We start from the raw sequence: 27255 nt of genomic DNA, 5'->3' as shown, positions 1-27255 counted from the left end.
ACCCAAGCTTCAGAGCCATCACGGAAAGGGCTTCGAGAAGCAGGAGTCAGCAGGAGATTAATTAATCAAAACCCGAACACATCTGTTGTTAATTAATTCTATGCCAAGGGTTAACTCTTCCCTCCCTGGACTTCCCCCCTTCCCTTTGACGGGAAGAGGGAAGTAATGGTGGGGAGTCTGTACCCTTGCTGCCTTTCGGGGGACCGTGAAGGAGGGAGGGGAACATGAAGAGAAGGGACCCCAGAAGGAAGGCTCATCCATTTGGGTGCTTTGTGTGTGTATGTGTGTGTGAGGGGGGAGGTGGGTGTTTGCTTCGGAGTCTCGGGGTCCGTGGACTCGTGAGTAGTCACCAGAGCCGAGGAAATCTGAGCTGGACAAATAACTTTATTTACAGCAACAAATAGAACAGACCCTCCCTCCATTCCCTCCCTCTCCCCCCTTCCAGTCGTCTCTATACCGTTCCCGTCCCTTCTGGCCCAGCCCTGCCCTCTGGGGGACTTCGGGGGTCACCGCAGGGGTCAGGCCCCCACGGGTCCCAGGAAGGAGACTGGGGAGGGGCTTGGCCCAGGGCGGGCTGGGGTGTCTCACTTCACATTTTGCTGTCCTCGGAGCCTGGGCGGCGGGAGGCGGGCGCCAGGGGCGGTGAGAGGTAGAGGAGCGCACCGCCCGCCGACCCCGCCTCCCCCGCGTCCCTGCGCCCCACGTTCACAGTGTTCCGCTGCCCAGGCCGCGGGGCCAGGCGCGGCTCCCACCCCAGCCCGCCCGCCGGGTGTCCGGGGCCACCGTCGGTCCCGGGAACCGCGAGGAGGCGGCGCTGCAGCGGCCCCGCCCCTCCCCCGCCGCCTCCGCGGAGGTGGCCTCGCGCGTCCCCGCCCCCGGGCTGCGGGCGCGAGGGACCCTGCGGGGGCGGCGGCGGTCAGGAGGAGAAGCAGAGGCCGCAGCACTCCATGCAGATCTCCAGGCAGTCGGCGGACTCGCAGCAGGCGTCCACGATGCCGCAGTCCAGGTCGCAGGGCAGGTCGCAGTCGGCGCACTCGCCGGAGCCACAGCAGCAGCAGCAGAGGCACGAGTCCTCGGAGCTGCAGGAGCCGCACGTGGCGCAGTCCAGGACGATGTTGCACAGCGTCAGGAACTCGCAGAACAGGCAGGACAGGATGCAGTGGACGCAGCAGTCTGCGGGCACGGGTGGGGGGACAGGGCCGTGAGACAGCCAAGGGGCCAGGGACCCAGCCACAGGGGGCTCACGAGCGCTCCCCTACCCTCCCACAGCTCAGAGAAATGGGGATTCTTTCCAGGGCATGACCCCAAGGCACAGAGAGTTACATGCACCTGCCCCGTTGGCTTCAGAGCCAGGGTCTGAGCCCAGGCGGTCTGGATCCCGAGGCCCGCTCTTCGACACCCTGAGTCATTTATTTAACACACGCACCGAGTGGTAGCCCGTCCCAGGCACTGTTCTAAGTGTTGGGCATGAATGAAACTCATTTAAACTTGCAAGGATTCCATGAGATGGGGCCACTCTTAGCCCCGCTCTACAGATGAAAAAACTGAGGCACAGAGAAGTCACTTCAAACTAGACCCAGCAGAATCCTGCCATTCTGCTGCTCTCTCACTGGTCGCCCCACTCCCCGCCTTTGACTACCCCTCCCTGCACCCACTCCCCACACAGTAGCCCAGAGGGACCCTTGCAAAACCTCAGTGGAGTCCATCCCTCCTGTGCTCAGGGAGATCTCACAGTGGCCCCCACGGTCCCACGTGACCTGATCTCCTCCCACACTCTGTCCCCCTGGATCACTCTGCTGTGGCTTTCCACAACCACCATCTCTGTGACCTGCTGGCCGCACCCCAGCTCCTTCAGCCCCGCCCCTGGCCTGCTTCACCTCCTCCCTACCCCCAGGACTTATCACCTTCCATGGCTCTGCACAGCTTTCTCCTCCTACTAACATGTAAGGCAGGCGTCTTTGTCCGCTGTAGTCACTGGCATGTTACTAGTCCCTAGAAGGTGCCTGACATCGAGGGAAGTAAATGGTAGCTGAATTAACGCGTGAGCCTACCCTCGGGCAGCCAGCGGGGAAACGGTGGAGCTGGGAACCCAAACCAGGCAGGCTGGTTCCATTCAGTGTGCTGCCAGGATGCTGAGCTGGCATCCCTCCCAGGGGCTGGGCACGCGGCAGGTGGGCCCCTGGCCTCCCCTCCAGAGAGTCTCACACCACGGGGGATCTGACTCTCCCGCCTCATTTCTGTGTGGAGGGACTGTGTGGAGGGACAGCTCGGAGCCCCTGCAACCTACCTGCAAACTGAACGAGGGCGTTCTCTTCAAATGCAGATCCGATGGAAGTCACTACCTTGTTTAAAACCTTCAATGGCTCCCTATTGCCTTCCAGATAAAGTCTAGGTCCAGGGTAGAGTTAACTAGGTGCCTCCCACCCCCAGAGCCCCTGCCTTTTTGGAGTCTCACCTTTCCCCATTCCTTACATAATTTCATGATCTAGCCAAAACTAGCCATTTCTCACTTCTGTGTTAATGCCCCTCCTGGCTAGATACTCCTACTCACCCTTTAAAGCTTGCTCAGACACCTCGGGAGCCTGCCCAGACTCATCCTCCCCAGCTTTCTGGGCTGGTGTGGGGTCCCCTGGGGTTGTTTGCATAATCTCCAGTGTGTGGCTTTGTCAGTGTATTTATCACCCCATATGGTGATTACCTGTTTGTCTTTCTCATGAGAGCTTTAGAGGCCACGGACTGGTTACCCAGCACAGGGCCTGGCTCGTAGCAGATGCGCAGTACATTTTAAATGAATGAACACTCCCTTCATAATTAAGACTGTTGGGTAGAATCTGTTCTGTGGGAAAGTTGGTGAACACATTACGTGCAAATGTGCACATTGAATCCTGTTTGCAGAAGACCGGGCCGGACGGAGTCCCCCGGAGTGGACAGGGCTCACTTAAAAATTCTGGGGTGAAGGTCAAGTACCACTGAGCTACAGGGGGCCGTCACCCATGCTGAACTGATGCCTCATGAGGCGGGAAAGCTGGCTGCCCAGGGCGGTCCTGCAGAGGCCCCTCTGCATTGCAGGAACGATGGCTGGCGTATCTGGGTTCTCTGACTTCCCGCCGCACCACGGCGCCCCCCACCCACCCCCGCCGGAGCACACAGTCCTCGCTGCACCCCCATGTGAGTATCTGATGATGGTGCCTCATTTTATTCTGCTGGGTGTCCTGCTCTCACTAAACAGAGGGTCCATTCCTTGAGGGAAGCTGTGTTTCCAGAAATGGGGTGGCTTACACGGGCTCAGCCCACATGGTTTTCTTCCTTGTTATGGCAACTCTCCGTGAGCAGAGATGGGGAGGGGCTGGTCTTGAGAATGCAGCCGTGCCTCGATTTACCCACCAGGTGTAGCTGGCCACATTCCCAGGCCAGTCTCCTGGGCCCTACCCAGAGGTTCAGAGCCGGTAGGCCTGGGGTGGGGCTGAGACTGAACTTCTAACGAGCAACCTGGTGAAAGTGCTGCTGCATCATGCCTTCGGAGGCCTCTCCCAGGGAGAGGTGGGATGGGGTGCTTACCTTCCTGCGCCTGGAGGGGGATCTGGGAGGCAGCAGATTTGGTGCTGCTCTTGCCCTTCTTGCTGCCCTGGCTGGCGAGAGACGGGTGCGTCTGCAACTTCCGGTGGGCCTTGGGGCCACCCAGGGCACCATTCCCCGCCCGCCTGGTGCTGCCCAGCTCCGAGGGGTGGCCTGAGCCATTCGCCACTAGAGGGGTGCAGCCCAAGGGGTTCCCCTGAGGCTGGCCTAGAGAGATAATGAGAAAGGTTAATGGGGGACCCCGGGGTGGGGGGCCACAACCTCCCAGAGCTCTGGCCCGGTCCTTAGATACACCACAGGCCAACTAGCCGGCCTTGTATTCTGCAGATGGGGAAACTGAGGCCCAGAGAGCAGAACTGACATGCCCGGAGGCACACCAGGAAATAGCAGAGTTGAGCCTGGCCCATGACTCCCAGGCCAGTGCTCCCTCCAGAAAAGACAGAGGTGCAAGGCAAGAGGAGGGACTCAGAGCCCTGGACCCCATCTTCTTACCCCACATGAACTCCATTCTCCTGCCCTTGGAGTCCTGGGGTTTTGGCAAGAGGGGCGGTGGTCAGGGGTAAGGCCTGTTTGGCTGGGGTGAGCAAGGACAGCAGCGAAGCAGTTAACCTTCACCTCGGCCCCTGCCAAGCCCCCAGCTGTTTTTGCCCTTCGTGTGCTGGGTGATTTATTGGAAACATCTGTTTGGAGATGAACGCCCTGGCCCTGGACTCCAGGGGCCCTCACAGCCCCTCTCTTCCCCTCGGCTCCCCTGCCCTGTCCGCCTCTGTGGGGTGGCTGGCAGAGTCTGCTGTGGGGCCCTGGGGGTCTGGGTGAGAAGGGTGACAAGGGAAGAGAGGCCAGCGGTGGGGGAGGGGGAGCCCCCCCCCCCCAGGCCAGGAATTCTCTGAGTCCCCATCTCAGGCTGAGGGACCAAACTTCAGCTTCATCAGTGGGGTACAGGGAAGCTGGGTCTGGGGATCCCCCCCAAAGCACCCAGTCCCTTTCCTCACCTCAGGTTTGCTCACCTGGATGGCATGGTTCTGTTCACAAGAGATGAGGGGAGGGGTGTGTGTGTGTGTGTGTGTGTGTGTGTGTGTGTGTGTGTGTGTGTTTGGGGGAGGGGAGGGAGAAGCAGAGCTCTGGGACCCCTCAGCCACTCAGGGCTGCTGATCCCTGGGCAGGACTCTGTAAATGTGGAAGTGTGGGACACTTCCATCTCTACGCACTGGGGTCTGGGTCCCCGAGTCCCGGCAGGCTGAGGAGAGGGGAAGGTGGCCTCAGAGCGTCCCCTGACTGGGGAAGCGTCCCCTGGTTGGGCCTTCTAAGAAATGGTGGCGGTCACGTCCAGTCAGGGAGCACTGACTGCTCGTCTCCACCCTTCTAAGCACTTGTCATGCTAATTCTCTCCCCAAAGCCTCTGAGTATCTCCATAGGGCAGGACCCACCTTTCACAGAGGAGGAAACGGAGTCCTAGAGGAGTACAGTAACTCGTCCAAGGTCCCACAGCTCGTAAATGTCGGAGGTGGGCCCAGCCTGGAGGCTAAGAGCTGGGGCTCGGGACGCAGAGGCAGGAAGGGAGCAGAGGCTGGGAGACGGAGGACTGGGGAACAGGCTGCTACACCACAACCATCACTAGTCTCGGAACTAGTAGCTTACGCGTGGAGCCGCGATGAGGTACCAGCACCGTGCCGAGAGCTTTCTGTGTCGTAGTTGTGACAGATCGGCTATCACCGGCCCCATTTCACAGATGAAAAAACTGAGGTGTGGAGAGGGTAAAACCTGCCCAAGGTTCCACAGCGAGGAAGTGGAGTGGGGAGGGGATGGAGGCTGTGAGAAAGGAGTCGAGGACCAGGTGGGGAGTCAGGAGAGGTTGGGAGCAGGGCTCTGGAGCAGCTCCACGCTGGGAGCCTTTGGCCCTGAGGTGTGGCTGGTGCCTGCATCTGGGTAAACAGGGGTAAGGCCATGGGAAGCAGCCAGGCCTGAATCATCCTGCTCCCACCTCTTGGCCCCGTGGTGGCGGGAGACCGGCCCGAGTCCTTGGCCAGCTTCCGTGCCCCCTGCCCTGATGCCTAAACACGGGCACAGTGACCAGAGGGCGGGAGCGTGTGGTGAGCTGAGGGCCCTGGGAGGTTCGGGCAGACACAGAGCTTGCCTGTGGCCATAGCCGTGGGGGTGGCCGTGGGGACTGAGTCACAGAGCAAACACTCGGGCCCATAGACACAGAGGTGTCTGTCCGACTCCCATCCAGGCCCCCTCCTCTGTGGCCACGGCGCTGACCTCTTTCTCTCGATTCTGCTGGTGGGTGTGTCTAGAGGAGGCTGAGGGCAGTGCGCTAGCAGGATTTAGTAACCCCGACTTCCAGGGAGTCCAACTTAGCCCCAGATGCCCTGGCTGAAGGCAGCTCCCTGCTGAGCCCTGCCAGCTGGGCAGGAAGGCACAGGAGAGAGCACTGGGCCGGGAGACCTGAGTTCCCCAGCTGTGTCCAGGCTGAGTGGTTCTGTGTGCCTCAGTCTCCTCATCTGTCAAATGGACTTGGCAAGAGCTATCCTGCTGCCTCGCTACAGGCTGCTTTGAAGAGCTTGTGAGATCCTTTAGGGAGAGAAGGTTGGAAAGGGCAAATGTGTCTACGGATTTTGTGGATCTTATTATTAAATACAAATGGCTCTGGCTGCCCCTCCGCCTCTCTCGAGAGCGAAGGGGAAGAATTCGCTCCCTCCAGCACCTCCTCGGAGGCCTCCTCGAGCCAAGCCTGGGGGTGGGCTCCCTTCTGCCCAGGGCAGCTGGGGGCTCCTCTCCTGCCTCTTCACCCCTGACGCCCGGAAGGGTGGGATCCAGCGGGGCTCTGCTCTGGCTCCCTGCCCCCAGCACCCCCAGCCCCCTTCTTCCTTTCCTACGGCCACACGCCCTCTTGTCCTGAACCATATCGCCTGGAGCCTGTCCACACTCCTTGTGAACTGATCTTATACCAGTCATTTTGTCTGTGGCGGTCTCTTTCCTAGACAGAAAGGACAGTGACCATGCCTTTCTGTCGCCCACCCCTCAAGGTCCTGGCCCTGTGCTAGGCTCCCGCGGGCGACGGCTGCGTTTCCGCCAGCCCGTATGAATCGGATTCCCTGGCGCGACCCCTCCATGTTGCCACCCGCATCCCCTGGCTCCCTAGGACTCACGTGTCACAGCTTCTGTGGGGCCGTCGAGGTCAGTGCTGTCCAGGGCCTGAGGGGCCCCAGGGCCATTGCCTTGGGGCATGGGGGGTGCCGCCTCTTCCAGGGAGTCCTCCTCTAGCGCTGCCTCCACAGGGTGCGTGGATCCTGTTACTACCTCCAGCTCAGGCAGGAGGGGTTGGGTCTGGGCTAGAGAAAAATCAGACGACGAAGGTATATTTTCCTGGTGCCCTCCTGTCTGCCCAGCCCTGGTCCCCTTCCCACAGCCCAGAATGCCATGAGCCCTCATTCTCTGTCTCTTTGTACCAGCTACCCAGCCCTTACCCTATCTGGCAACAGTGCCAGGCTCCAAAATAGAAAGTTCCCAAAACAAAACCCACGAGTGATCAAGGGTGTGTGTGTGTGTGTGTGTGTGTGTGTGTGTGTATGCGTGCACGTGAGTGCATGTTTTTACATGTGTCCGTGTGGTTGTCAGGGAAAGGGGCCAGAGATGTGCAGTGTTTTTTTTTTTTATGTTTATTTATTTTGAGAGAGAGAGAGACAGAGAGAGAGACAGAGAGCACGAGTGGGGGAGGGGCAGAGAGAGAGGGAGCCGGAATCCCAAGCAGGCTCCTTTCTGTCAGTGCAGAGCCCGAAGCGGGGCTCAGTCCCACAGACTGCAAGATCATGACCTGAGCCGAAATCAGGAGGCGGACGCTCGGCTGACTGAGCCCCCCAGGCGCCCCAGCCATGTGCAGTGTGAAGGGAAGCGGGGAGAGGAGGCAGAACCGCGGAGCAGGAGAGAACAGACAGATGGTCAGTGATGGAGAGTAGGGACAGGCATCGAGAGTGATGGGGGTGGGGGGCTCATGCCTTCAGCTCAGGTCATGATCTCGTGGTTTGGGGGTTCGAGCCCTGCATCAGTTCAGAGCCTGCTTGGGAGTCTCTCTGCCCCTCCCCCACACTCACTCTCTCTCTCTCTTTCTCAAAATAAATTAAAAAAAAAAAAAGAGTGACAGGGGAAGAACGAAAGGGACAATGAAAGGTAGAGAGAGAGAGAGAGACAGCATCAGAAGGCAGGTTTGGGCACCGAAAGAGGGAGCCCCCAGAAGCCCCATGACAGACAGCCTGGGACAGGAGGGAGGTTCAGTAGAGAGAAAGTGAGGGGGAGGCAGGTAAGGATGGGGACAGAGGCAGAGGCGACAGAGAAGGGAACATGGTTACCGGAAAGGCGAGAGGGACAGATAGGGCGAAGCCCGGTCAAATAGAGAGGATGAGAGCAGGAGAAGGGATCAGAGACCTGGGGGTGAGGAGAAGGACGGGCCTGAGGCGGAGGGGCCGGGCAGGAAGAGAGGCAGGGAGCCGGCCCAGGAGGCTGGGAAGAGGCGGACCGCAGCCACATGTAATTACAGTGAGGAGCTCAGCCCCTCAGTGCAGGGTGGGCGGAAGGCAGAAATGGAGCAACCTTCAAACCCACAGCTCCTGAGGTGGCAAGACTAGGGCCCCCTGGGCCCAGGGCAAGAGGGTTAGGGGGATGGGAGGTAGGGGAGGGCGGCAGAAAGGGGCCTGGACTCCCAATCCCCCTGGTGCCGCCCCTGGGGTGCGGGAAGGCCTGACTGAGGGTACGCTGGGGGCCGGGAGGGTGAAGTCGGGGGTCATGGGGCCCCGGAGCCAGGCGGGCAATTACAGGGTACAGGGTGCAGCCTGATCCTGTCATCAGACCACCGGTTGTGTATTCAGGGTAACAGGGGCTCAGAGAGGGTGCTCCCCCCCCCCCCCCCGCCACTGCATGCCATGTTGGAGGCAGGGGAGACGTAGAAACAAGAGACACAGAGAGACACAGAGACCACAAGGGCACAGAGAGAGGAGAGCCACAGGCAGAGAAGAAAAAGAACGGGCAGAAACCCAGAGAGTAAATGATCAACACCCGCCTGTGCCCACCACACAAAGTGACCGAGAGAGACACGCCCAGAGCGACCGAGAGATAGACAAAGACTAGTCTTGGAAACAGAGACGGACTCAGGCACAGAGAACACAGGGGCATGCATACGCTGTCCTTCTCTGTCCTTCTCCAAAAGAAGGGGGTAGGGAGAGGAGGGTGATCATTAGAGGAGTCGATGAGGGCTGGGCATGCAGGTCTGGGGGGTGGGAGCAGCCGGAGGGGAGGGATCCATCCAGGGGCTCCGCTGCCTCCCTGGGCCCCGAGCAATCCTTGTTCCAAAGATCCTGGTCCCCATGGCCAAGGGGACGAGGCCCCGGGAACCCAAGTAAACAGGACAGACAGCACTAGACCGAGGGACGTGCTCACACCTGCCTGGGAAAACCACAGGCCCTTCGAAGAGACAGGAGCCGGGGCGGGAGGGGGGCGCAGGGCTCCTGAATCTTTGGAGGGCAGCAGAGCTATGTGTTGGGCGCCCCTCACGGTGACCATGGCTGCTCCAGGGAGGCAGGGGGAGGGTTCCCTCCAGCCCCACCCACTCTTTGGGCCCGGTGAAAGCCCCCTCACTACCTGGGTAACCAGAGCAGAGTCAAACGCCTTCTGGAAGATCATATGGGTGGGACAAGAGGAGCAGGTGAGCACAGAGACACCCGGGGAGGAGCAATGCCTACCAGATGGCACCTCTCCTGAGCCTGGTCTAGACAACAGCTCAGACACGGCTCCTGGGGGCTAAGACCAAGCTGGCGTGAACATGGAGGTTCAGGGTTTGAGTCCTAACTCCCAGGAAGGGAGGAGCCTGACCCGTTCCAGCCTTTGGCCCTAGAGACACCGTGCCATGGCCCTGACAGCCAGCACTGTCCCTCCCATGTGGTGTCATGAAAAAGGCCTGAGCATGGAGCTGGAAGACCCAAGCCCTGGCTTTTATCAGTAACCAGCTTGGGCAAGTGACCAGAACTTGTGTTCCCTTGTGTGTGAAGACAGGTCCTAGTGCTTATCCCTCAGGGTTTCAAAGAGCAGATGAAATGTTCAGCAGTGCCCTGGCATGTAGGGGGCCATTCATGAACCTCTCCTCCCTCCCTTCCTTTCCTTTCCTCCCTCCCTTCCTTCCTCCCTCCCTTCCTCCCTTCCTTCCTTCCTTCCTTCCTTCCTTCCTTCCTTCCTTCCTCCCTCCCTCCTTCCCCTTCCTCCCTTCCTTCCTTCCTCTTTCCTTCCCTCCTTTCCTTCCTTCCTCTCTCCCTCCCTTTCCTTCCTCCCTCCCTCCTTTCCTTCCTTCCTTCCTCCCTTTCCTTCCTTCCTTCCTTCCTTCCTTCCTTCCTTCCACCCATCCTCCCTCCTTCCTTCTATCCTTCCATTCTCCCTTCTTCCCTACCTCCTTTCCTTCCTTCCTTCCTTCCTTCCTTCCTTCCTTCCTTCCTTCCTTCCTTCTTCCCTCCCTCCCTCCCTCCCTCCCTCCCTCCCTCCCTCCCTCCCTCCGCCATTGGTTTAACATGTATTAAGCAGCTATAATGCAACTTACAATACGTCAAGTGCTGGGTAGACCAAAATGAGACAGACCAGGTCACTGCCCCAGGAGTTCTCTGTGGGGGGTGGGGGGCGGTCACGCACACTGAGGGGCAGGAGGTACGCTAGGCTGTGGAAGCACAGAAGATGGGCACTCATCCAGGGGTGAGTGTGTGTGCTGTGTCTCTAGAACATTTCCCGGAGAAGACAACGACCACACTGGGTCTTGGATAATCAGCAAAGAAGGGGAAAAAGACATTTCAAGAATAGCAGCGGGAAGCCAACATCCCAGGGTGAACGGTTACATGGTGAACAAGGGAAGCCACAGTCATTTGGTGGCGTTGAGGCTGGTGAGCCTACAGAACTGGGGCCTTGTGGTCGCTTCCCAGGCTTTCTCCTGAGGTCACTGGGGTGCACCGGGATAGGGAGCCAGGACTGCAGCTCCCTTGGCCCCCCTCCAGGGTTGGAAAGGGATAAAGGTGAGAAAGCGGGGTTAGGGAGACTGGTCCCCATTTCTGCCCTCCACCCCTAGTGTCGCCACTCTCTGGTGGTCTCTCCTTGTAGGTCACCTACGGGGCTGGTGACCTCGAGGCCAGTGCAGACAGGAAGTTAGACAGCCCAGCCCAAGTTCCGAGGAGGCCCTCCTGGAGGAAACGGGCCATTCTGGGGCAGGGCTCAGACCTGGAAGGTTATTAGGGAGGAAAGACAATCCACTCCAGTCATCGTGACCTGGAAACACAGAGGACAGGCCTCCTGGAGTGAGGAGGGGACCCAACAGATGCGACCCCGAGGGCACAAGGAACTCGTGCTGAGTGCCCAGAGACACAGAAGCAAAATGAGGAGGCATTAAGAAGTGGCGGGGAGACCTGAGCTATGACCGAGATACTACCCAGATGGCCCAGTGCCCAGGTGCTGGACCAGGAAACAGCTTTCCCTAGAAGCCCATGGAGCAGAAAAGTCAGACGAGAGGTGGAGCTCAAGTGCTCAACCAAGAGACCAAGCCCCAGCCCTGCATCTCTCTCTAGGGTCTCCATCCACAAGAGGGAACTATAGAAAGGCAGCAGTCCCTCTGCCTTGACACACTTTCTTCCCTAACACAGGATAGGGTTCAAGCCAATGCCCTGAGTTCTGGAAAGGCCTCCCAGAAGGGAGCGGAAAAGTCCCGTTTAAATCTGCAAGCCCAAGAGGGAAGGTAGAGAGACCCACAACTTCAGCAGGATCCCTGGGGGCTCCTTCCTCCTGCTGTCCTCCAAGGTGAGGGGTGCTCCTGGACTGCAGAGTACGGGGAATTTCTTTCGGTGGGATGGGTTCACTCTGGGGCCCTTGTTCCGGAGCTCCAATGCCTGGTCTCTCAAACCCAGCCCTCTCCATTATCTTGTGGGCAGTGGATTCAGGCTTCTCCCCCTTGGACTTCTGCCCATCTCTGGAGAGGGCCAGGATCTCTCTGCTCAGAGGGACTGGAACCTCAGACCCCAATCTCTACTTGGCCTGGCATTCAAGGCCCCTCAGTCTACATCTTCAGCCTGATGAATGGACAGGGATTCTGTTTCCAGGCAGCCGGACCTCTCCATGGTCTCAGGTCACCACCGAGCCTTCTGACCAATCCACCCTTGCTTACACACTCCTCTTGACCGGAAGGCCCTACCCCTCCCTTCTCCCACTCCTCCAATCCAACCTATCCTTCATGGCCCAGCTCCAGCTTCACCCTTTTCTCTAGAAAGCCTTCCCTTGATCTTCAAGCCAATAGTCCCTCCTTGGAGTGGCCCCTCTCCTGAGAACTTAGGACCCATTTAACACCTGTTGTTACTTATATCTCACAGTGAGGTCACAGCTCCTTGACCAGACAGACTGCAGCCCTCCCCAGCTTGCTCCCGTGGTGTCACGGTTCATCTCTGCACCCCCAGTGGGCACTCGACAAATATTCCATTGGTGAGGACTGAGTCCTGGAATTTGGAATGCCCCAGGTCAGGGGCAGGAGGGAGAATGAGGGGGTGAGGATTAGGGGTAGCACTTGGCTCCAGACTCCAAGAAGGCGAGAATGTGAGCTCACTGGATGCACACTTGTGACACATCAGTCCCAATCCCAGCCACCAGGCTGAGGACTGAAGACAGCCTGAGCTGGCCAGTTAGGCTGGGTCGGGTTGGTTTTTATTTTAGGTCTGAAGGCTCCAATTCCCCAGGAAATTCAATTTAGAACCAAAAGCAGGAATGTGACGCCCCAGTGCTGGACAGAAATCTGCCGTGGGTAAGGGAGCCAGGCTCTCCGGGGCTCACAGGGGTGGGTGGGGAGGAGGTACTGGGGGAGCCAAGGGTGTGGGGGCTTGGCCACTTGCCCCAGCCAGAGCTACCCTGAGTCCCCTTGCACCCCGTCTGCATCTTGGGTGGCTGAGGGAGGGGGGGAACTTGCTCCGAGGCTGTCCTGCCAGCAGGGCCCCCAGAGGCAGCGCTCTGGCCTTGCTGTTCTGTCAGCCCTCGGCAGGGAGTGTGGGGGATTCTGGTCTCGGCGTCTGTGGGGTTTTGGCTGGGTCTCCTGCGGTTTGGGCTTCCTGGGCAGCAGGGTTCTTTCTCCCAAGGCGGCAGAGCCAGGCCTCCTCGAGTTATGAAAGCCACATTGTCTGGCCCAGCTCAGGCTGGGGAGGGGGCTCGCTGGGGCTCTGGGTCGGGGGAGCCTTAAGTTACAGCCTAGAGTTTACCCCTCCAGGTGGCCCACCCTCCCTGAGCACATCCAGCCCCCTCGGCTCCCTGCTAGCACTCGGAATGGGTCACACAGGAGAGTCGAGCTTGCAAGGAGGTGGTGGGGGAGAGAGCAGAGAAAACGGATGAGCAGAGAAAGAAGACAGGGCGGGAGAGAGAGGGTGGGAGAGAAAGAGGAGAGGCCCAGAAAGTGAGGAGGGGTGAGAGAAGCCGAGAGGGAGAGAGGTTCCCAGACACAGAGAAAGAGCCTTCCTGGCCCTCGCCCCAACCTCTCTCTCCAGGCTGAAGGAGTCCACTTCTTGGAGGAGCTTATTCTCCAGAAGTCTCTGCTCCAAGGGCCCCACAAAGAGAAGAGAGAATCTGAGGGCTAGCGGGGATACTCAGCAGGCACATGAGTCCCATCTACGCGCTGGCCCTTGGCCAGACATCTCCCACTTGTCCTTGCCCCACTGAGGTGGCCCTGGGTGTGCACCAGATAGACCTGGGGAGGTGACAGCCTCTCCAACAGGCACACAGGCGCCTATGGGCAGAGGTGGAGACTGAGGCCAGAGAGGGGAAGGAAATTGTCCAAGGCTACGCAGGGAGTTGGTGTCAGAGACCCAGGACCAGACCTTCTTTATTCAGAGTCTCAAAGAGGGGAGAAAGGGAGAGTGGGGGTGGGTGAGTGGAAGGCAAAAGAATATGAGACTAACCTAGAGCTGAAGTCCTGAAATCTGGGCCTAGATTCTTGTTCTCCGCCACACTGCCCCCCAACAAATCCCCACTTCTCCCGGGCCCCTCGTGCCACTGTGAGCCTCAGTTTACATCCGCACAATGAGGAGAATGGACTGAGAGCCACAGCCTCAGGGCTCCCACCCCGTATCTCTCTGGGAGTCGCAAAGCCTTCCTGGGGTGGGAGGCTCCCGCAAGAATCCCAGAGAGGTTACAGACCCTGCGAGGTGGGGGAAGGGGCATTTCACTCCAGCTATGGGCACTTGGTTGGAGTGTGTGTGTGTGTGTGTGTGTGTGTGTGTGTACGCGCGAGCCTGCAGGGTGGGAGCGGCGAGGCCCGGGTGGGGAGGAAGACGAGGGAGACAAGATGGCAAGGAGGGGAGGGGCCGGGTCCTGCAGCAGCTTTCGGTGGACAAAAGTTTTCTGGAAGCGCTAGGCTCTCGTTGGATTGGGGGAAGGGAAGGAGAGAGAGACTCAGACACCCCAACCCCAGCCTGAGGCCCCCATAAATATTTACACACTGGGCAGAAACGGTTGGGACACAAGTCCCAGACGGACAGACACCGCGGGGTGTGTGTGTGTGTGTGTGTGTGTGTGTGTGTGTGTGTGCGCGCGCGCGCGCGCCTGGTGTTGGGAGTGGGGGTAATTGGAGCCAGTTTGGCGCAGCCGCGGTCTCCATTCGGCCCTGCCCCCATCACCCCAGCCCTCTACTCTCCTTGGACCCAGTCCCCATACCCAGTCTCCTCACCCCCACCTCCACCCAAGCTCCCCGGAACCGTCTCCCCGCGTCTCCCGGAGGAAGAATGAGAATTAACAAATCCCCCCAACCAACTCCCCCACCCCCCCACTCCTCCTTCCCCCGGCTTGGCCGCCCACCCCGCTCCCTTCCAGTCTCGCTCTTCAGCCGCGGTCCTACCTGGGCCCGGGGCTGCGCTGGGGGCTCCATGGGGCGCGTCGCAGTGAGGGGGGCGCTGGCCACTCACCTGGGACATCGGCCCGGGACCTGCAGAAAACAGGGCTCAGCGGGCGAGGCCGACCTTCCCCTAGCGCCAGCAGGGGAGGGGGGAACGCGCAGGGCGGGGGGTGATCGGGCCGCAGACGCGCGCCTCCCCCCTTTCCAGCGCGGCCCCCCGACCAACTTACTCGTGCAAGCTGCGCGCTACTCGCTCAGCCGGCGGGGATCACGGCGCGGAGGCTGCCATGCGCGCCTGCGGAGGGCGCCCCAGCCGAGGGGCCGCTCGGCTCCCCGCCGCTCGCCCCGCGCCCCCTCCCCTCTCACTCGCTCCTTTCTCCCATTTCGGCGCCAGCTCGCGCCGCTCGCCCCCTTCCTTCTTCCTTCTCCCTCTCCAGCCCCCTCGCTCCTCCCCCGCTCGCCTCTCCCCTCCCCTCTTCCCAGGCCCACCCTCTCCCCGCCCCCTCCCCGGCTTCCCCGTCGCCCCCTCCCCCCCACCCCCACGTCCCTTCCCCGCGCCGGGCCGGGCGCTGCCAGGGCCGGACACGTCTGTCCGCGGGGCGCCGCGGCCGGAGCCCCCACAGGAAGCCGATTCCGCCCGTTTCCTCCGCGACTTCGGGGCTGGGCCCCAGTCTCCCCAAATCTCCGCCCGCCCCCAGGCCCAGCGCCCCGAGGGGCCGCACCAGGGGCCGCGCCCTCGCCTTCTCCTGCCCTAAACTCTGCAAAAGTTTTCGGGAAATCAGGAGAACGAGAGAGAGAGAGAGAGAGAGAGAGAGAGAGAGAGACAGAGACAGAGAGAGACAGAGACAGAGAGAGACAGAGAGAGACAGAGAAACCGCTGTGACCACAACCACCTCGAGCCAATGGTCTGAATAATTGTGGCCCCAAATCTCGTTGTCCCAAAGATGGGAGTGATCAAGGCCCTCGGGCACCCTTCGCCCACCCCCTCCGCCTGGGGCCTGGGGCTCACAGACCTCGTGCCCACTCCGCCAGAAGCTGTCCCTCCGGGAAATCCGGTTAGTGACCATCTAGCCTCCCGCGTCCGGTAGCAGCCCCGAGCATCCCTAATCCGCACCCCCCCCCACCCCCGCCCCCTGCCCCGGCCCTGCCAGCTGTGCGCGTGGGAATTTGTGTCAGAAAACCAACTTTGGAGGCAAAGAGAGGTTCTCCGAGTTGAGCCCTTCTTTTGGCTCCAGACCGGAGTCTGAGGCCTTCCAAACTGCGGGTGTTCGGGAAAGAGAGAAGGGGCCCCTCCAGGCAGGGACAGCCCGACAGCATATCTGGAATCGCGAGCTGAGTCCCTCCTCGGGGCCGTGGGGACAGGAAGGAGCCGCCATCAGACAGCCCGAGGTGGGGGGTGGGGGGCGAGGACCTCCAGCGTGACCCCGGGACCAGGTCCCCGAGAATGGGGGAGGGCTTGGAGCCTGCGGCCCGCTGGGCGTGCCCGTGGGATGATCCTCAGGTGGGGCCGCCGCTGGGGTGACAGCGTCTGGGCCACACTTGACCCGGGCCGCCTCGGAGCCGAGTCTGGGCGCCCCACCACGCCGGCCAGTGAGCAATTAGGGAGGCGGCGGCGCCAGGCCAGTTCGCCTAATCCCGCCTTCCAGCCCGGGCTTGAAGCAGGGGGCTGGGACACCGGGAGCCGAGTGAGTGACTCGGGGCCTCTCCTCGGCCTCCTCCAGCCCCCGCAGTCGCTACTTACGCCGCTCGAAGGCCCCTGCGGCGCCGTCGCGGCAGGGGTAGGACTGCCGTGGCCCCACGGCGCTCGCTCGCCACGCTCTCGCCACCCGCGGCCGCGTCCCTGTGATGACCCCAGGTGGCTGCGACCGGAAAGGGGGTGGGGGAGGGCCTGGAGGAAAGGTCCCGCTCCCGGGGCCGGGCTGCCTGCTGCGGGGCCCTGGCCTGGCGCCCCGGGAGCCAGCCCGGACCAGGCTGCGGTCTGGGAGCTCTGGAGAGCAGAGTGAACTCCCCCTTCCTGGCAAGGGCTGAGTCACCGGGGCGCACCCGCGCCCGGCTCGGGCGACTGCTGCATTCTTACCGGCTTACCTGGGCCAGCGGCGTGGGCCTCGCCCTCCTCCAAGGGGGTGGGGGGACGTTGTCTCCAGGGACCGTCTCTGTCTGCCCTCTCCTGCACCACAGGGCCCCCTCTTCAACCACACCCCCTAGATGGGCACCGTTTCTCCCTTCTCAGTCTCTATCCAGGGCCCCTAAACTCTGGATCAGTCCAGTCCCCCGACCTTAGGGTCCCAAGTCGCCTGCTTGCGCCCAAGTCCTAGGAATCTGGCCCAGGACCGATATGTTTGTTTTGTTGGGAATGTAAAATAGGCTTTGAATCGAATCCCCGCGTGCTGGTTTTACAGGTGTGCTCAGTTTGTGAAAATTCAGCAAGGTGAGCGGTTCAGGTACATGTGCTTCGTTGTGTGTTTATTATACATGAATAAAGGTTTAAAAAAATCAACACTCATCGAAATCAACATTCCAGGACAGAGCACAGTAGGATGTGATGGCCAGGTGGTGGGCCTTGTCACGGGACTACAGTTCACATCCCAGCCCCACCATCCATACGTTTCCCTGGTGAAATCTTTGCATCTGTCTGGGCTTCAGGAGGGTTGAATATTGGGGCCCTCGGTGTCGAACTCAATCCTTTCACTGTTGTCCAGGAGCAGGACGAGGGTAAGGTATACGGGGCACTTGGCTGGGGTGCAAAATTTAGAAGGATGCCAAGATACATAATGTTTTAATCCAATTATTTTAGTATTTAAAACACCCCAATCAGCAAATTCCAGCCCTGCCAGCTAGCTGCCTGTTTCCATAAATAAAGTTTTATTGGAACCAGGGCTGGGGTTAGAGTGAAGCCAGGGAGACAGGATCGTGCAAGTTCAGGGTTAGACCCTGCATTGATTTACAAAATGTTGGCATTTTGTGCACCGTGGATTTTTTGCATTAATTTTGATTTTTAGATATATTGCAGGAAGGTACTGTTTATTGTCATTACGGTGTTTTCTTCTTCTTTTTTTTAAGTTCATTTATTTTGAGACCAAGAACAAGTAGGGGAGAGGCAGAGAAAGAGAATCCTAAGCAGGCTCCGCCCTGACAACGCGGGGCTCCATCCCACAACCGTGTGAGATCACAACCTGAGCCAATATTGAGAGTCAGACGCCCAACAGACTGAGCCACCCAGGCCCCCCTTCATTATGGAGTTTTTTCTGATGCCCCTTGACGTTTTTCATCCGAGCCAAGTGCCCTGATCACTCTAGGCCTTACACACCACTCTCCCCGAAGGACCTGGGTAGGACCCCAGGGCAAATGAGTGGAGGTTTAAGATGCCACTCCCACCCACTCACACACACCAGGCGGGCTCTGCTCCCCTTGTCCCGGCCTGGCTCTCCTGGGGCCCACTGATCGGTTCAGAGTCAAATGCCGAGTGCTTAACAGTGGCCTCCGGGCTCCGTGAGACGGGTTCTTCCTACCTCCACCCTCGTCTCCCTCGCTCAATCTCTTCCAGCCTGGCTGCTTCCTGAGTTCGTGTTTTCTCCTTGCCTCACGTGCCGGCCTCAGGCCTTCTGCTCTTACTCTACTCTCTGCTCAGAATGTGCTTCCCCTAGATCTCCACACGGCCCCCTTCCTCACTTCCACGTCTCCTCTGCTTGTGTCACCTTCTCAGAGGCCGTCCGGGACCCCTCACTGTCCCCTCACACCACTTTCTTTTTCTTCACGACCTTTTCGCCATGTTTTCTCTTCCACGTGTTTGTTTATCGGCAGGAGGAAAGCTCCGGGAGAGAGGGGACTCTGTCTCATCTGCCAGTGTATTCCCTGGAGGGCGTCTGCCACAGAGAGCTCAATGGATCAGTTTCCCAAGAGGCCGGAGGGGGAAGGGGTTGATTGCATGTCACACAGTGAATGGGTTGAAAAATCTTACTAAATCCCGGGTGTCTAGACTCCCAAACCAGTGCTCCTTCCAGCCTCCTGGGGCTTATCAAATCCCCTCCCCCCACCCAGAGCCCTCCGGGCAATGAAGGGTGACCATGACCCCATGGAGCTCTCCCATCTAGTCCTTTCTGCACAATGCGCTCACAAGTCTGGCCCGGGCTCAGCCCCTGGTGTCCACCCTTTTCCAGTGTCCGGCAGGCATGCACAATTCTTCCCGGCTTCCTGTCTCTGGCTCAAGGCCAGTCGGGAGCGGCTGGGCCCGGTTCCGCAGCTGGATCGCAGCTGTGGTCTCTGCTGTGCCCGGGGGAATGGGGGACGGGACACTGTGGCGCAACCTCCCGGCAGAGGGCTGTGTAGAAGAGGGTGTGTTTGTGTGCAGTGGGGGCTGCCGGATTGGAACTGAGAACCTCCAGCTCCCCTCCCTGGCTCCCTCCCTGATGGGCACCGTGTGGGGAATGGAGCTCTGATCCCCGCCTTCCTGAAAGAGATGCCATGTGAGCTTGGACCCCAGGCCTGATTCTGTCCCCCAGGCCTCTCTTCTGTTCTTGGTGGTAGGTCACATTCAGTAAACGCGCACTGGGTATGTCCTGTATGCCATCCCCTTGCTAGACATTTCTAGGTTTGTTGCTTCCTTCAAAATCCGCGCGGTCTGCCTAGTTATTACGTCCATTTTACAGACGAGGAAACTGAGGCCCAGGTAAAGTGACCTGCTCATGGCCACACAACTAGTAGTGGATGTAGCTGGGACTTGTGCCACATTTTCTGAGGCCACATGCAGTGCTCATTCCTTTCCGGGCACAGCCTTTAGCACGTGGAGGGAACTGTGATATTCTTCATGATGTGTCTGTCACCTCCAAGCGGCTTGCCGAATAGGGAGACACGACCCTCTGCACCTCTCCTCTGTCTCATTGGTAATCGGGGTACCCGGGCACTTGGCAGAGTGGAAATGAGTTGGTTGGGTGTCATGGACACCCGAGGTGCATCTTGGTTCGGTCGCTTCTACCGAGCTCGGTGATTTGGGGGCAAATCACTGCAACTTTCTGAGTGTCCAGTTCTGGGAGGAGAGTTCCCACCTCACAATCGGGGCGGGGCGGGGGGGGGAAGAAATTGAGTGAGCGCCCAGTACAACGTGGTTGTCTCTCAGTAAATGTTAACTCTCTTGCCGACACTTCCCTCCCCAACGCTCACTCCGCAGCAGGTGGGGGGGGGGGCTTCAGAGGGCCCCGGGGTTGCTGTTCCGGGTGATACACAAGTGCTTTCCATGCGACAGGCACGATGAACAGCACTGTGCGTTAGTTCCCCGGTTTAATGTTCCAAATAGTAAATATCGATTAATGCTAATACCGGTATTGCCCCCATTTCACAGATGGGGAAACCAAAGCACAGAGAGGTTACGCAACTTGCCCTAGCCCCGCGGCCCTCCGCAGGTGCCATCTTCCCCGGGAGAAAGGAGGTGGCTTGGGTCATCACCGCTGCTTCACTCTCACATAGAACTTCTTCCCCTCCATCCCTTTGCCGTCATCCCTATGGTGAGTTAACTCTGAGCTCTTATCCACACATAAATGTCCTCTTGCCGTGACCTCCAAACTTTTTTTTTTTTTTTACTAATTTAACTTTATAACAATGATAAATTGGCCTGTTAAAATTTTTCTGGACAGTGCCAGATTTTGGATTAAAAAAGATTTTTTTAAATGTTTACTTATTTTTGAGAGAGAGGAAGACAGAGCGTGAGTGGGGGAAGGGCAGAGAGAGAAAGACACACACACAGAATCCGAAGCAGGCTCCAGGCTCGGAGCTGTCAGCCCAGGACCCGACGCGGGGCTTGAACCCACGAACTGCGAGATCACGACCTGAGCTGAAGTCGGAGGCTCAACCGACTGAGCCACCCAGGCGCCCTAGGATTTTTTAGAGCAGTTTCAAATTCACAGCGAAACTGAGCACAAAGTACAGGGAGGTCCCATCTACCATACACCTGTAATATCACCCCAAGTCCAGAGTTCACATCGGGGTTCACTCTTGGTGGTGCATGTTCCATGGATTTGGACAGATGCATAATGAGCATATCCACCACTGTGGCATCAGAGTTGTTTCACTGCCCTAAAACCCTGAGCACCACTATCCTCTTCAAGTTTTGCCTCTTCAAGAATGTCATGAATGTTCATGTACAGGTTTTTGTGTGGACATAAATTTTCAACTCATTTGGGTAAATACCAAGGACTGTGATTGCTACATTGTATGGTAAGAGTATTTTAGTTCTGTAACAAACTGCCAAACTTCTTCCAAAGTGGCTGTATTGATTGGGGTGCCTGGGTGGCTCAGTTGGTTAAGCGGCCGACTTCGGCTCAGGTCGTGATCTCGCAGTCGTGGGTTCGAGCCCCGCGTCGAGCTCTGTGTTGACAGCCCAGAGCCTGGAGCCTGCTTCGGATTCTGTGTGTGTTTCTCTCTCTGCCCCTCCCCTCCTCATGCTCTGTCTCTCAAAAATAAATAAACATTTGAAAAAAATGTACAATTCAATGATTTGGTGTACATTATGTTATTAATTGCTTTAAATTGTGGTAAAATATATATAACACAAAAAAATTGCCACATTATTTTTAATCGCGCAATTCGCTGGCATTCATTACATTCGAAATGTTGTGCCAGCATCACCGCTATTTCTAGAGCTTTTTCATCACGCTGAACAGAAATTCTGTAACTCCTAAGCTGTGACTCCCTGGGTTCGTTTCCTAGGGTGGTCATGACAAAGTACCAAAAACTAGGCGGCTTAACACAATAGCGGTTTATCGTCCCCACAGTTCTGGAGGCTAGGAGTCTGAAATCAAGGTGTCCACAAAGCCACGCTCTCTCTGACAGCTCTGGGCAAGGCTCCTTCCTTGCCTCTTCCAGCCTCTGGTGTTTACTTGCGGTCTTTGGCATTCCTTGGCTCGGACACACATGGATCCAGTCACATGGCCTTCTTCTTCCTGAATTCACATCGTCTCCCCTCTGTGTATGTGTGTCTCTGAGTCCAATTGCCCCCCTTTATAAGAACACCAGTCATATTGGGTTAGGGCCCCCCCTCATGACCTCCACCTCGTTCAATCTGCACGGACCCTATTTCCAAATAAATAATGTCACATTCTCAGGTATCAGGGATTAGGACTTCAGCACATCATTTTGGGTTGGGGAGATGCAATTTAACCCATAATATTCCCTGTTCTTTCTTCCCCCCTACCCCTGATAACCTCTGATATACTTTCTGTCTCTATGAATTGGCTTATTCTAGATATTTCATGTAAGTGAAATGAATGCAAGATTTGTCTTTTTGAGTCTGGCTTATGTTACTTAGCATAACTTTTTTTTTTTAATCTGTATTTTTGAGAGAGAGACAGAGTGTGAGTGGGGGAGGGACAGAAAGAGAAGGAGACACAGAATCGGAAGCAGGCTCCAGGCTCTGAGCTGTCAGCACATAGCCTGACGCGGGGCTTGAACTCACAAACCGTGAGATCATGACCTGAGACAAAGTCAGATGCCTAACTGACTGAGCCACCCGGGCGCCCCATCAAGGTTCATTCATATTGTAGCATATCAGAACCTCAGTCCCTTTAATGGCTGAATAATATTCCACCGTATGGATAGACCACATTTTGGTTACCCATTCATGTACTGAGGGACATTCAGGTTGTTTCTGTCTTGTGGCTGCTCTAAACAACGCTGCGGTGAACATTGGTGTACAAGCGTCTGTCTCAGCCCTTCTTCTTCCAAACTGTTTTGACAGGGCAACTTTTTAAATTTTTATTTTAACGTTTATTTATTTTTGAGACAGAGAGAGACAGAGCATGAACGGGGGAGGGTCAGAGAGAGGGAGACACAGAATCTGAAACAGGCTCCAGGCTCTGAGCTGTCAGCACAGAGCCCGACGCGGGGCTCGAACTCACGGACCGCGAGATCGTGACCTGAGCCGAAGTCGGCCGCTTAACCGACTGAGCCACCCAGGCGCCCCTAAAAACTTGAGCATCAATCCCGATGTGTGTCTCTTTACTTGCAAATTATATGCCTGTGCTACTGACTTAATATAACATGTATGTGAGAATCATCATCCAAGTAGAAAAGTAGAAAGGGGGCTGCGTGGCTGGCTCAGTCAGTAGAACACGTGACTCTTGATCTCAGGGCTGTAAGTTCAAGCTCCATGTTGGGTATAGAGATTCCTTAAAGATAAAGTCTTAAAAAAATAAATAGGGACACCTGGGTAACTCAGTCGGTTAAGCATCCGACTCTTGGTTTCGTGCCTTTCAGGTCATGATGGCAGGGTCATGAGGTCGAGCCCCACATTGGGCTCCTTGCTGGGTGTAGAGCCTACTTAAGATTCTCTCTCTCTCTCTCTCTCTCTCTCTCTCTCTCTCTCACTCTCCCCCTCTAACGCTCATGCTTGTTCTCTCTCTTTCTCTCTCTCTCTTTAAATAAATAAATAAATACAATCATAAATAAATACAAATTAAAAAAACAAAAGTAAAAAAATGTGAGACAAAAGGTAAATATGAATGAATCTGAGACAAATAGAAGTAAATATAATCAGGCGTTCCTTCCCGAATCCCACTTTGGAGGCAATGATGTACTCCTCTTCCTGAAGGAATATATGTGATTGACAGACAGCCTTGTCTGTTTGGGCGATTCATGGACTCCCAGAGAACCTCATTAAAAGATTGACTTAATCGGAAGGACCACTCTGGGGTGGCGGTTCAGGCCCCTGCAGGCAGTGGTATTTGGAGGTAAGGGAGCAAAGATCATATCCACCTGTGTGGCCGTGTTCCACGTCTGTAGGCCTTTGAGGGCAATCTTGATATTATTGAAGAGAACAGAGAAAGCAAAATAGAAGGCAGGCACAGAGAGTGGGATTGAGGCAGGTAATCAGAAAGCACTTCTAGGGGTGCCTGGGTGGCTCAGTCGGTTGTCAGACTCTTGATTTTGGCTCAGGTCACGATTTCACGATTTGTGAGATCGAGCCCCGTGTTGGGCTCGGCGCTGAGCATGGAGTCTGCTTGGGATTCTCTCTCTCTCCCTCTGCCCCTCCCCTGCTCACGCTCGCGCTCTCTCTCTGTCTCTAAAATAGTATATTAATATGTTTATATTAATATATGAATTATTCATAATTGTATATATGTTTGAAAGAAAGAGAAGAAAGAGCGAACTTCTACATAGCCATAGCCATGAGAATATAACGGGACTGTGGGGGGTGAAGGAGGTAGTAGGAGTGAAGGGGGTGTAGAGTTTAGAGGGGGTATTTGTGTATCCTGGTCCCTGAAGATGCCCATGGCCTACCACTGGGGTGGCAGGTGGTCTGGCCTAAAGCAGTCTAGCTGATGGGTGGGAACATGTCAGACAGAGTCCCTCTAAGGGGCAAGTAAGTCACTGAGAGTTTGGGTTTGGGTTTGGGGTTTCTCTTCTGCTCTGGGCCTTGCAGTAATAAGAAACAAAGCATTTGGCTGGGTCGGGGGGGGGGGGGTGGCGCCTGGGTGGCTCCGCGGTCGAGCGCCTGACTCTTGGTTTCAGCTCAGGTCGTGATCTCACGGCTCGTGGGTTCGAGCCCCTGCTTGGGATTCTCTCTGCTCCTCCCTGCCTCTGTCTCTCTCTCAAAATAAACAAACTCAAAAATTAAAAAAAAAAAAAAAAAGCATTTTCACCGTATCGTCTCACTTATTGCCCTCGGTAGCAATTGGCATCCAGTCAGGAAAGCAGAAACCATTCTAGGGGCTGCAAGCAGAAGGGGGTTGAGTACAGGGAACGGGGCACAGACGTCTTGGAAAGGAGGAGGCGGTGCTCAGAGGCGAGGAAGCTGCTAACGTCCCTGGGCTGGAGCCCACAGCCTGCATTTCATGTTGAGCAGCTTGAAGTGCTACCACCGCCCCTGAACAGCATCCAAGGAGCTGCAGGCCCCCCCCCCCCCACCGCCACGCTGAGGCAGCGACTCCCACTGTGGCCACCGCTATTGCCAGTGCGGGAGTCCCCTGAAGAAGCAGATAAAGCCGCTTCTCCCTTCCCCTCTCTCACCAGCTCTTCCCACTGGCAGAACCTAACTGGAGTTTGGGAAACGTTTTCAGGCCACCAGCACTTGCTGAGCACAGAAGCCGGGGGGGGGGGGCAGGGGAGGGGGAGAGGAGGCTGAGGGCCAACAGGAAGAGAACCGCGTGCCATGTAGCCCCTGCGGGTCCCCACCAGGAATAGATGTCCTGTTTCCCTGCGTATTTTCTGTCTCCCCTTGCCACAGTCTGACCTCTATGAGGACAGGGTGCTGTTTGTTCCCCACACTTGCTGCTGCGCCTGGAACCAGAACCGGTGTCAGCGCTCGGTACAATTGTCCTCCCTGACTACTGCGTCCTCTCGCAAATAGAGAGAGTGAATGTTCTCCGCTCTTAACGTACAAAGAAACCAAGGTCCAGAAAGTCGTAACTTGCCCAAAGGGCCCCCAGCTGCCATGACATGCCCGTCTGGCAAACCTCTGGAAGGCTGTGGGGTGAAGACCGGGCTGACTCGGCAGCCGCCACGCCTCCCGGTGCAGCTGCCCCAAGCAAGCTCTGAGCCACCGTGTGGATGCCTCCTTCCAGTCCCCATGTGTTCCTGGAGCAGAGGCCGAGAAGGGCTGACTCAGCGTGACCTTGCCGGTTACTTCTGCCCCAGGAAATAGGGGCATCCTGGCGGCTCTGCCCAAAGGGCCATGATGGAGGGTAGGTCATCTAGGCAGGGGCTGGAGGAGAGGAGCAGGTGGCCCTGCGCTGGGTCCTCCCTCCTGTTTCCCCAGAGTGGAGCTCTCCACCAGAGTCACCGGGAAGTTCATGGTGGCGGGATTTCGCAAATCAGAAATTGGCACACGTGGGGAGACACATATGACTGGCTGAGGGCAATGGACGTGAGTATTAGAAGTGGGGTCTATCGCAGGGTTTCTCAAACTTGGCACTTGACATTGTGGGGCCAGACAATGTTTCGGGAGGCTGTCCTGGGCGTTGCGGCATTCTTAGCAGCGGCCCTGGTTTCTACCCACTAAAAGCCAAGTAGCACTCCCCCGGGGTGTGACAACCCCAAAATATCTCCAGACGTTGACAAATGTTCCCTGGGGGTGCAAAAGTGCTCTGCTTAAAAAGCACTGGTCTAGGGGCACCTTGGGCGGCTCAGTCGGTTAAACGTCCGACTTTTGATTTCCGCTCTGGTCACAATCTCATGGTTTGTGAGTTCGAGCTCCGCATCGGGTTCAGAGAGCTGACTATGTGGAGCCTGCTTGGGATTCTTTCCCCGTCTCTCTGCCCCTCCCCCGTTCTCTCTCTCTCTAAATAAATAAACTTAAAAAAATTTAAAAAAATTTTTTTAACATTTTTATTTATTATTGAGAGACAGACACAGAGTGTGGGCAGGGCAGGGGTAGAGAGAGGGGGAGACACAGAATCCGAAGCAGGCTCCAGGCTCTGAGCTGTCAGCACAGAGCCCGACACGGGGCTCGAACTTACCAACCCTGAGATCATGACCTGAGCCGAAGTCAGTTGCTTAACCAACGGAGCCACCCAGGCACCCTAAACTTAAAAAAAAAAATTTAAAGAATTAAAAAAAAAAATGGGTCTCTCCCTCCAAACGTAGGACATATCTTGACATTGGATGTGCCCAGTGACCAGGAGCTGGTTCAGTCTGGCAGAAAATATAGTCCTTGTCCCTCAAGGCAGAGAAGCACAGTCTTCCTCCTAGTCTGGGGGAGAGACAGATCCTGACCTTGGGGGAACTTCTGGACTAAGAGGAGAGATTGGACAGCCCCTAGAGAAGCAGAAAAATATGGTGGTTAAGAGCATGAACTTCAGAGGCAGAATCCTGGCTTCAACTCCTAGCCCCACCACTTATAGGATGAGTTATTTTTTTGTGCCTTCGTTTCTAATCTGTAAAATGGAGACAGCGCTGGCACCAATCTTGTAGGGTTTTCTGAAATTATTTATTTATCTTTCAATAACAGACTTTATTTTTTAGAGAAGTTTCAGATTTCTAGAAAAATCGAGAAGCTGGCACAGCATTCTGCTATATATCCCGGCCAGCTTTTTCCGTTGTTAACATTTCTTACAATTAATCAACCAATATCGATGAGCTGTAATCAACTAAAGCTCGCAGTTCATTCAGACTTCCTTAGCTTTTGCCTAATGTGCTTTCTATGCATCAGGGTTCCACCCAGGATACTACATTGCTTTTAGTTGGCACGTCTCCTTAGGCACCTCTTGGCTGTGGCAATTTCTTAGACTTTTCTTACTTTTGAGGATCTTGACAATTTTGAGGTGTACGAGTGAGTTGTATCGTAGGATGCCCCTTTATGGGATTTGTCTGCTTTTTTCTCACGATCAAACTAGGATTATGGATTTCAGGGAGGGTGGATGATCACAGGGGTCAAGTTCCCTTCCCAACGTGGCATGTCAATATTGTATGCAATCAGTGTGACTGATGACTATGGGTGTTGCCCTAGGTCACCTGGCTGAGGTCCTGCTTTCTCCGGTTTCTCTACTGGGAAGTTATCGCCTCCTTCTCGACTGCGCGTTTTGGAAGGAAGTCACCGTGCGCAGCCCATGCTTAAGGTGCGGGGAGCCTCATAAGGAATTTGTGAAGACTGAATCAGTTAAGAAATGTGTAGTTCGTCCTCCAGGGCGCCTGGGTGGCTCAGTCGGTTGAGCGTCTGACTTTGGCCCAGGTCATGATCTGACGGTTCGTGAGTTCGAGCCCCGCGTCGGGCTGTCTGCTGTCAGCTCAGAGCCAGCTTCAGATCCTCTGTCTCTCTTTCTCTCTGCCCCTCCCCCACTCATGCTCTACCTCTCAAAAATGAGTAAATATTAAAA

General features: G+C 56.7%; 1 protein-coding gene across 3 annotated transcripts; it reads right to left on the bottom strand.

The window, feature by feature from the left end:
• Positions 1-364: 364 nt before the first annotated feature.
• Positions 365-16452, bottom strand: MDFI (MyoD family inhibitor). Of its 3 annotated transcripts, none has more exons than XM_023253957.2 (5): positions 16197-16452; positions 14459-14545; positions 6726-6908; positions 3559-3783; positions 365-1173 (listed from the first exon to the last, which is right to left on the bottom strand). In XM_023253957.2, the coding sequence occupies exons 2-5, from the start codon at positions 14532-14534 to the stop codon at positions 917-919; spliced, it is 741 nt and encodes a 246-aa protein (XP_023109725.1). In that variant the 5' UTR covers positions 14535-14545; positions 16197-16452; the 3' UTR covers positions 365-916. The 3 variants fall into 3 exon arrangements, with proteins under 3 accessions (XP_023109725.1, XP_023109726.1, XP_023109724.1); XM_023253958.2 differs by lacking the exon at positions 16197-16452 and adding an exon at positions 15469-15493; XM_023253956.2 differs by lacking the exon at positions 16197-16452 and adding an exon at positions 14686-14878.
• Between the last annotated feature and the right edge of the window lie 10803 nt (positions 16453-27255).

Source organism: Felis catus, chromosome B2 (assembly GCF_018350175.1).
Source record: "Felis catus isolate Fca126 chromosome B2, F.catus_Fca126_mat1.0, whole genome shotgun sequence".
Taxonomy (NCBI): Eukaryota; Metazoa; Chordata; class Mammalia; order Carnivora; family Felidae; genus Felis; species Felis catus.
This window is presented reverse-complemented; position numbering and strand designations above follow the sequence as displayed.